The sequence below is a fragment of the Abrus precatorius genome, unplaced genomic scaffold, assembly GCF_003935025.1.
Source record: "Abrus precatorius isolate BTA unplaced genomic scaffold, Abrus_2018 Scaffold9, whole genome shotgun sequence".
Lineage (NCBI taxonomy): Eukaryota > Viridiplantae > Streptophyta > Magnoliopsida > Fabales > Fabaceae > Abrus > Abrus precatorius.
The window spans coordinates 35,280,351-35,290,534 of record NW_020874439.1 but is presented as its reverse complement, the minus strand read 5'-3'; the positions used below and the strand labels follow the sequence as shown (position 1 = coordinate 35,290,534).

Below are 10,184 nucleotides of genomic sequence, written 5' to 3'. Positions count from 1 at the left end.
TCTCTTACTCCCACTCATTACACAAGTATGTAGTAAATAGCATAATTATAAATAAAAGATGAAGCATATAATTTTTTTTAAATATTATTTACTCAGCAAATAAAAGATTACTCTTTCGAAATAAAGTTGCATGTTATAGCAAAAACCTTCATAATATAGATAGATAGATATATATAGAGAGAAAATTTTGGGATAAAATTGAAAATTATATGCTAAATAATTTGTTTTCCTATTCAGATTAGCACATATGAATAAAAAAAAATGTATTATAACTTGCAGGCAAGTGAAATGAAGAATTAAAAATTCATCTAACTTTATTAGGCAAAAATTGAAGAACTCCTTCGCCAAATTTTTTTCCATAAATCCAACGTATTGAAATTTCTGTCGGAGACGACGACATTGAAATAGGATTGTGTCTGCTCGTTTTGATATTAATCATATGTTGTTTTCTCTCACAAAGTCGTGAATCACGTGGCACTGTGCGTGCTTGGTTTTTTCATACATGCAAGTGAAAATTAAACATGATAGTATGAAACAAAATGATCAAAATGTTAATAATATATTTTTTATATATATTTTGTAAAATTTATCTTTTTATTATTTTTAATAAAATTTATTCATAATTTTGTTATTTTTATAAAATTTAATTAATAGTAAAAAATATATTATTAAAAATGCGTTAAAGAGTGTGATATTTGATATTGGATTTGGTCATGGTGAGAAATTGACATGCATGACTACAAATGCTAGGAATCGACATGGTTGATGATTGAAATCAGAAATTGACGTACATGATTATAAATGCTTACTTTATGGTTTATGAAAGTTGGATTTCTCTCCTCCATTTATATAGCTACTGTTTCTGCCATACCCTTTGCTCATTGTCATTCAGAGCATTAATGGGTGAAATAATTCTCCAATCATATATTGGCACTAATAAGCTAAAGTTATCAACATGTTGAGTAGCTTTTAAAATTAAATTGATTGATAAATTAATTTAATTTCTCACCTGAAATGACTACAAACCTTTAAATAAATTACAACTTAGGTTTATTAAACATAGCCATAATGAATAACGGTTTATTCCTATCATATATTGATATTTTTTTACAATGATAATCACATTTATTGATATCTCATCTAAATATACATAGAAATTTCAAGTATAACACTTCTAATAAATTCAATCATACAAAATGAATAAAAAAATATATAAAAATGTCAAAATAAAACAAAAGGAGAAATTAGTTCCCTCAGAGCATTAATTAGCATTAACTATAAAAGTATATATGTCAACACACGCAAGTTTAATTTGTATTGGATTTGCAATTTTTAAATTAATTCTGAAATTCAATATAATTTAATAATAATTTTTATATTTTTTTTCATGAATTAAAATTAACCCACACATCTTAATTTTATAAAAATTAAATAAAAAGCTTTCTAAAATACAAAAGAGTATACGCAAGAACAAAAATAAAATGCAAGGTATAATAAGTATTAAAACAAAACACGGTTAAGCATCACTATGCTTAACTTTGACAAAGGATATATTGATATGTAAACGACTTTTTATATAAAAGGGTATTTTCCCAATATATGGAGTAGAGTAGAAAAAAAGTGTAGCAGAACAAATCTGTAATTAAAGAAAATGTGGCTGAGTTATCATTTTCAGACATTGAGTGGCCAAATGAATTGACAGTAAAAATTTCCAAAAAAGAACGAATTTGAAGGAATGATTGCTTTGAAATAATTGGGTAATGGGTGAAGAAATAAATATCCAACTCACGAAGGGCTCTGATACTAAGACTGAAAACAATTAATGTATAAATGGACTTAAGAAACAGTGACACACATTAAATCTATATAAGTGAGATAACAAAGTCGACAACATTGTCCTTTCTGCACAACACAACCATGCCATTGCCAATGATGTCGTTTTACTCAGTGATCTCCCAGTCCTCCAACTGCATTCCCTTTCCACTTCCCAACACTTCACGTTTTCCACGCCGCAACAACCCTCTTCCTTCTCACTCCCCTTTCTCGCTCCACTCTTTGCAGTATGTTCAGTTTATTCACCAGTCACTACTCTTACAACTCCTCGTTTCATTCTTTGCTAAATTAAAATGCCTGCAATGCAATTTTCTTTCTTTTTTACTCTTGTGAAACATTAACCTCCGCATTTTCGTATGTATTTGTTTAGAATATTAGCAAATATATATCGTCCTTTTTGTTTGTTTATCATTTAGAAATTAGCCATTGTCCATTTACAGATTTTATTTTTCTTGGTGTTAGTTTACCATGGGGGAGAAAGTCAACAAGGTCAAGGATATGTGCTTCAGTTACAGGTTGCTACTTCAGTTGATCTAATTATATATAGGAATGCACTCTTGGATGTGTTTAGATACATATCTTATTTAAAAGTTCATTCAATAAATTCTTTTTAAACAAAGACTTATGTCAGAAATTTAGTAATAAATTTTTTAGAATAATTTGAAAACAACTTATTTTGATAAGTTATGCTAAAAAATTTATTGGATTCATAAGCTCTCCAGACAAGCTCAAGTGTAGCTTTGCAGAAGGTATGTATGTTAGTGTAATGTAAACTAACAATTTAGTGTGTTTTACTTTATTTACTAGCAGATGTCTCGGTGGATGTATATGTAAAGGAAAAACAGCTTCCCAAAGGGGAAACTTGGTCTGTCCACAAGTTTGGTGGAACCTGTGTGGGCAGCTCATCTAGAATAAAGAATGTTGCAGACATCATTATTAATGATGATTCGGAGAGGAAATTGGTTGTGGTGTCTGCTATGTCAAAGGTGACTGATATGATGTATGATCTTATCCACAAGGCTCAATCTCGCGATGAGTCTTACGTATCTGCACTGAATGCTGTTTTAGAGAAGCATAGCTCAACCGCGCATGATCTACTTGGTGGAGATGATCTTGCTGCTTTCTTGTCAAAGTTGCATCAGGACATCAGTGACCTCAAGGCAATGCTTCAAGCCATATACATAGGTACCTCTGCCTTCTCTCTCTCTTTGATTCTGTCTTTTTACTCCGCCCATGAACCAAAAAGGAAAAAGCCATTTATTTTTTTATTCCTTTTTATCAGTTGGACGAATATTCATATCTCTCTGAATTGACAGTGATGCTTTTCTACCTATTGGGTGTAATTTTATATAAAAAAATGTTAGTTTTAGTTTAAGCAACTAAAAATTAATAAATTTTTATCGGGAAAAATAATTATTATATTGAAAATATAAGTGTAATAAATTTTTAAACGGTAATTTGCAGTAATAAAACTTACTTACTTTCTTATAGACGATAACAAAGCTTTTCAGTAATTGTGTTAATATTTTCATGAATGATGCAACTATTGCCTGTTTTTATTTTGATTTCCCTCGTGGGTGGAAACAAAATAATTTTGTGTTACAATTGAAGAACAGTGCTGACTAAATTTTTGGTTCTGCAAAAACGGGCATGTCCATATGGTGTTGAAGAACATTACCAAGAGGAAAAATGAAAGAAAATCTTTTTGACATGGCTTAAAATTAACCCTTTAATTACTATATAGGAGGTACTTTTACAAATGCCAATCTAAAATGCCGCTTGTATCTATTTTATAAAAAATAAAAATCATTTATCATGGATATGGATTAAGATATCTATATTGTTCCATGAGTGAACTCTTGGGGTTAAGGAATTAGGCTATCATGCCAACTAACATACTTAAAATCTTGCAGCTGGTCATGCAACAGAATCCTTTACTGACTTTGTTGTGGGACACGGAGAGTTATGGTCTGCACAGATATTGTCATTAGTTATTAAGAAGGTCTGTTATTCTAATAGGAAATATCTGCATCTCTTTGATCTGAATTTTGCTGATTCCATCTTGCTTCCCTTCTATTCTGCAGAATGGAATTGACTGCAAATGGATGGATGCGAGGGAAGTCCTTATTGTAAATCCTACTCGTTCTGATCAAGTTGATCCTGACTACTTGGAATCTGAACGAAGACTTGAGAAATGGTACTCTCTGAACCCATGTAAGGTTATCATTGCCACAGGATTTATTGCAAGCACACCTCAAAACATTCCTATTACTCTCAAGCGAGATGGAAGTGACTTCTCCGCAGCAATTATGGGAGCTCTGTTTAGAGCCCGTCAGGTCACAATTTGGACAGATGTTGATGGTGTGTATAGCGCAGATCCTAGAAAAGGTTTGTTCTGGTCCTTCATTTGTTCTTCATTATTGACATAGTGAGGACTGAGGAAGCTTTTGTCTTATGTTTGACTTTTGAGTTTGAATACTTAGCATGGGTTTAATTCTGAATATAAAAAATCTTCTGCAGTTTCTGATGCTGTGATTTTGAAGACATTGTCTTATCAAGAGGCATGGGAAATGGTAAGTTGCAAACGTTAAAGGTCCTTGTGCCAATAAAATTATGGACATTAACTTTCAAACTGCATCTTGTGCAGTCTTATTTTGGTGCCAATGTCTTACATCCACGCACAATAGTTCCAGTTATTCAATATTGCATACCCATTATAATAAGGAATATTTTCAACCTCTCTGCTTCTGGAACAAAGATCTGCCATCCTTCAATTATTCATGAAGATAGACAGATATTAAAAAATTATGTCAAAGGCTTTACAACAATAGACAACTTGGCACTTGTAAATGTCGAGGGGTGAGTCATGAATTGCATGCAGTCATTTTATATGATGAATAGTTTGTTTTTCTCGCTGCTTTGGTGATTTCTATTTGATGACCCCAGTAACTTTATAACTTGACTGCACAAAGTTGTAGTTCTTGACGTTTTTCTCACTGTTCCTTTTTGCAGAACAGGATTGGCTGGTGTTCCAGGTACAGCCAGCGCAATTTTTGGTGCAGTAAAAGACGTTGCAGCTAATGTTATTATGATATCTCAGGTGCAATCACTATATTTTGTTGTCTTTTGCCGGTTTTTCCTTAGTTATATTTATGAAACTGCTGTGGTAATTAACTGTCTAGGCTAGTAGTGAGCATTCTGTGTGCTTTGCTGTGCCTGAGAAAGAAGTAAAAGCTGTTGCTGAGGTGTTGCAGTCTGTATTTCACACGGCTTTGGATGCTGGCCGTCTTTCTCAGGTGCCAAATTCAATTCCGATGCCACCAAATTTTAATATGATTGCAATCAAATTCTTCATTTCAATAGTGAGGTGATGCCAAATTGTGAATTGTTTATGGGTATAAACCTGAAGATTGATATGATCATATAACTTCCCTTTCTTAAATGCTTCTCTTTTCTTGCCCCCTTAATTGGAGGCAGACTAAGAATAAAACAAAATATTCAATAGTACCTTTTGAGATAATAAGTTGTAGCATGTTATGATAATAAGTTGCTTGTATATTTTGTTAAGATTAAACTCGTTAAATTAAATTTAGCTAATTTTATTACGGTCTAACTTATGTAGTCACCTCGCAGGTTGCAATCATTCCAAATTGTAGTATTTTGGCAGCTGTCGGCCAGAAAATGGCAAGTACTCCTGGAGTTAGTGCCACCCTTTTCGATGCATTGGCCAAGGTAAGGAAATTATGTGTCTATCTTAGTAGTATGACAGTTTTTGTTGAGGTGTTATAATTTTTTTCTTTTGCAATTCATTTTAGTAATGTTCTTATTTGATTGAGATGGCTTTTGTGCAGAATAAGTGATGAACTAATAATTTTAATGTGAAATTATGCTTTTCTTTCTGCTCTCCTTTTTTGCTTGCAATATGTTGGTATATTTCAGTGTTTTGGTTTAACTTGTTTATGGTCAACCTTTACATTAAAACAGGCCAACATAAATATCCGTGCTATTGCACAAGGTTGTTCGGAGTACAACATTACTGTTGTGGTTCAGCGAGAGGATTCTATAAAGGCTCTACGGGCTGTTCATTCCAGATTTTATCTCTCAAAAACCACCATAGCAATGGGCCTTATTGGACCTGGATTAATTGGAAGCACGCTACTTGACCAGCTAAGGGATCAGGTAATGTTTTTAGATAAATAAATAAAATAAAAGTGATAATTTTTATCAAAAATGTGACTTTCTCTTGTTTAGTATTTATATCTATTGTAATTTGGATCAATGCTTTATCATGTTTGAACTTAATTTACATGTATGCATCATTGTTTTAATTCTGCATTTTTTTGGTATAAAAATAGCATTCGGGCTTTTAGTTCAGGTGGTGCAAAATTACGTTAGTCCTTTTTACTCAGTCAAAATTTCACCTGCAAGTTATCATTTCCTAAGAATGAAATTTAACGAGTACAGTCTCCAACATGACATTGTGTTATTATATTGCCATTTAGAATTTTAAAAAAGGAAAAACAATGGATTCAGACCATAAGAAGGAGAAGATATATTTATAAATAATTTGTTTTATTTTGGAATCCCCCTATTCTTTACTTTTTTATTTAAGTTCTAAAAAACAAATTATAATTCTCGAAATTATTTGTCGAATGTAAAGTTCTATCATTTGATATATGATTAACTTAATATTTGGTATTGTAAAATATGAGCTATAATTAAGCTCATAGCCCATAGAACGCATGAAATCATTATAACATTAAATGTATGCTACAGCTAGTCATCCAAGATAACTGGGGTTTCTTTGTGCATTTTAAAATGTCAACACCACTGAAAGCTTTTTTAGATTTATGCCGAGTTCATGTAACACTCGTTTTTGCAGGCTGCAATTCTGAAAGAAGAATTGAACATTGATTTGCGTGTAATGGGCATCATGGGTTCGAAGTTGATGCTCCTCGATGATGCGTAAGTGAAATTGTTCAGTATGATATTTCAATATTATTTGTTGAGAAAAATATTTTTCCAAATTGTTTTGAGGCGAATCTCCTTTTTTTATGATAATTACATTTTTTATTAAGTTTTTTATGTTAAGTACTTAGGTAGTAAGCAAATACTCAATTACGTTTTCTTTTCCCTGTAGTTAAGAGAACCTTTCCTTCCGAATAAGGAAGGAAAGAAATACAAGTCAATCCCAAAGCAAGTATAAGGATAATGATTTACCCCAGATGAACATGAGCATTCCTTTCCAAAATAGAACAGCATAGTAGAAGCATAAGCCATCATATCTCTAATAATCAACAATGAAGGATCAAGCTTAATGAGCAACTGAGCATACTTAACTGTCAAACATATGATTCTGATTTCAGGGGCATCAACTTGGTTAAGTGGAGAGAACTTCGAGAAGAAAAAGGAGAAGTGGCTAATTTGGAAAAATTTGTTCAACATGTGCATGCAAATCATTTTATACCAAACACTGTGTTAGTGGACTGCACACCTGACTCCATCATTGCAACCCATTACAATGACTGGCTACGCAAAGGAATACATGTAATCACCCCCAATAAGAAGGCAAATTCAGGACCACTTGATGAGGTAAAATGAAATAATCCACCTCGTGGTCCTTTTTATGACATAGACTGCTTTATTGTTATGCAACTTATCTCATGTATATGACATTATCCCCTTAAGTTTTGGTTAATCCAATCTCTTTTTTTATCAACTAATAGTGATACAGTACTCTGCAGAATGTATTTAACGGAATGATAATTTTGTAAAGATTTATAAGCTTCATGCTATCGCACTGAACTGCTTATGTCAACCAGTGTGCAACATCTACTCTTGATCATTTTCATAATATTTGACAATTTGGACATCTGTTCCTATTAAACTATGAAGTATGTTCCCCCCTCCAATTCATACAGAAATTTTGTATTTCTTAAAATGCTTCTTTTCTATAATCTCCAGTCCCTATACTATTATTCTTTTCCTGTTTGTTGCGGCTTTGACACCTTCAGTCTCTTCACTCATGGTCAGTATTTGAGGTTAAGAGCTGTTCAGAGGCAATCATACACACATTACTTCTATGAAGCTACTGTTGGTGCTGGTCTTCCAATTATCAGCACTTTACGGGGGCTTCTTGAAACTGGTGACAGAATATTGCAAATTGAAGGCATATTCAGGTTCTCTTCAAACCCGTTTCCCTATCTCCTCTTGTCTCTTTTTGTGGATTAGACAACCTCACATCTCAAACTTTTATTGTCCACTCCCAGGCACTTTTCCCTCCCAGAAGAGAAAAACAAATTCAAAGAACATCACTTTATGGATTATTACTGTCTATAGGCTTTATTCATATGATCTTATGCTTTCAGCCTAAGGTATTGCCTCTGATTTTGCAGTGGCACTTTGAGTTACATCTTTAATAACTTCAAAGATGGCCGGCTTTTTAGTGAGGTAGTAGCTGAAGCAAGGGAAGCAGGTTATACGGAACCCGATCCAAGGGAAGATCTGTCTGGAACTGATGTTGCCAGAAAGGTACAATGTACAGTATTTGACATATCTGCAACATTTTACTGTCAAATATATGTGAAGTGCTTCAACTGCCTTCTTGAGGTTGACATCTCGTGGGTGTGGATATTAAGGATGCTTAGCTTGAGAATTATGAGTAGGGCAGTGATTTGAGTTTGACTTGGTCAAATTAAACTTTGAACCTCAGACTTATACAAGGTGAATATCTAAATTAATCCCTAAAGAACTTTATCAGAGATAAAATAAATAACTATTTTAGTTTCTCAATAAATATGAGGCAGTTTAGTCTCTATATTTAATAGATAAAAGGGCTAAAATGTCTCACATTTATAATTTTGTGAAACTATTTGATGACTTTCTTTCTTTAAGAACTAAATTGGATCAAGTGAAAGTTTAGGGATTAAATTGAGTATTTACCCGATTATATATGAACTCGATTTCAAATTTGATTTACATACGTAGTATGTCATATCATGTATTTGGTTTCAAGATTTTAAATTTGATAAGTTAAAATTTTGGGATGCTAAAAACCATTGAAATATTTAAAACACACAAGTTGAATCAAACTAATATTATCTTAAATAGTCTCAGATGTCTTGCTGGTAATTAGCCTTAAAATATGGAGCAGATCGTTAATTTTTCTTTTTTCCTTGTATATAATTTACTCAGACAAATATAAACCTCAAAGTATATAATTATTTGCATAAAATAATGTCTAGTCTACTATATTGATTAACATATGTAGGACAGTAGGGCACATGGGATGAGAACTAGTTGGACTATGTGGGATAATGAATGTTATTTTGGTTCATGAAAGCGTATTTCATTCCTCTTTAATTTGGTTATGATCATTTGACATTAAAGTTCCTTTGGTTCTATAGGTGATAATTCTTGCAAGGGAATCAGGTTTGAAGCTAGAGCTTTCTGATATTACCGTTGAAAATCTTGTGCCGGAACCCTTACGAGTAAGAACAATTCTCAATTAATTATAGAGTTCTGAGTTTTAGTATATACTATTACACTTAATATGGATATGTTGATGATTTTATGCAGATTAGTGCATCAGCTCAAGAGTTTATGCAACAATTACCAAAATTTGACCAAGAATTAACAAAGAAACAAAAAAATGCGGAAAGTGCTGAGGAAGTGAGTAACTTGACATTATTAAGGGGGACAAAATGACAACATCAGTTGTTTCACCCACGATGATATATTTAAAATTAGTTTTTATTAAATAATTGGTATTTTTTCATCTGGTCTCTTTTTTCACTGCATAGCGTTAATTTATGTGAGTTTTTTAAGAGTATGTTATATTTGAAGGTGTTGAGATACGTGGGAGTGGTGGACGTGACTAATCAAAAGGGAGTGGTAGAGCTGAGAAAATACAAGAAGGATCATCCATTTGCACAACTATCTGAGTCAGATAATATTATTGCATTCACAACAAGAAGGTATAAAAATCAGCCTCTGATAGTTCGTGGACCAGGAGCTGGTGCCCAAGTCACAGCTGGTGGAATATTTAATGACATTTTACGACTTGCCTCATATCTTGGTGCTCCATCATAAATGCCATTTTTTGCAGCGTGAATGTTGTAGCATAAGTTCACTCTTCTGCTTCTTGTAACTTGTTAATGGAGTGATATGAATAAACCATTATAATAAATAATTGGGATTTTAGTTTAAGCATTACATTCAGCTGTTAGCTTGTAATTGTGAGGATAGTTGAAAGCTTATAATTATATAATTAATTGAATGAATGGAAGTTATTCAGTAAAATTAATTGTTCAACTAGTTAAAATGTTAAAACGATAAAAAAATTGTAATAT

General features: G+C 32.5%; 1 protein-coding gene across 2 annotated transcripts; it reads left to right on the top strand.

The window, feature by feature from the left end:
• Positions 1 to 1,912: 1,912 nt before the first annotated feature.
• On the top strand, positions 1,913 to 10,027 carry LOC113849607 (bifunctional aspartokinase/homoserine dehydrogenase 2, chloroplastic-like). Of its 2 annotated transcripts, XM_027479624.1 has the most exons (18): positions 1,913 to 2,060; positions 2,296 to 2,348; positions 2,644 to 3,018; positions 3,747 to 3,835; positions 3,918 to 4,221; positions 4,354 to 4,406; positions 4,481 to 4,692; positions 4,846 to 4,933; positions 5,016 to 5,129; positions 5,467 to 5,565; positions 5,818 to 6,012; positions 6,716 to 6,798; positions 7,200 to 7,425; positions 7,867 to 8,012; positions 8,229 to 8,364; positions 9,240 to 9,323; positions 9,412 to 9,504; positions 9,679 to 10,027. In XM_027479624.1, the coding sequence occupies exons 1-18, from the start codon at positions 1,918 to 1,920 to the stop codon at positions 9,922 to 9,924; spliced, it is 2,739 nt and encodes a 912-aa protein (XP_027335425.1). In that variant the 5' UTR covers positions 1,913 to 1,917; the 3' UTR covers positions 9,925 to 10,027. The 2 variants fall into 2 exon arrangements, with proteins under 2 accessions (XP_027335425.1, XP_027335426.1); XM_027479625.1 differs by lacking the exons at positions 9,240 to 9,323; positions 9,412 to 9,504; positions 9,679 to 10,027 and having other exon boundaries at positions 8,202 to 8,326.
• Positions 10,028 to 10,184: the final 157 nt, after the last annotated feature.

Bases quoted from the DNA above. Each gene is read 5' to 3' on its own strand.
- LOC113849607 (XM_027479624.1), top strand. From the start codon at position 1,918: ATGCCATTGCCAATGATGTCGTTTTACTCAGTGATCTCCCAGTCCTCC. The intron at 2,061-2,295 runs GTATGTTCAGTT...TCTTGGTGTTAG, and splicing joins TTCTCGCTCCACTCTTTGCA to TTTACCATGGGGGAGAAAGT. The intron at 5,566-5,817 runs GTAAGGAAATTA...ACATTAAAACAG, and splicing joins TTTTCGATGCATTGGCCAAG to GCCAACATAAATATCCGTGC.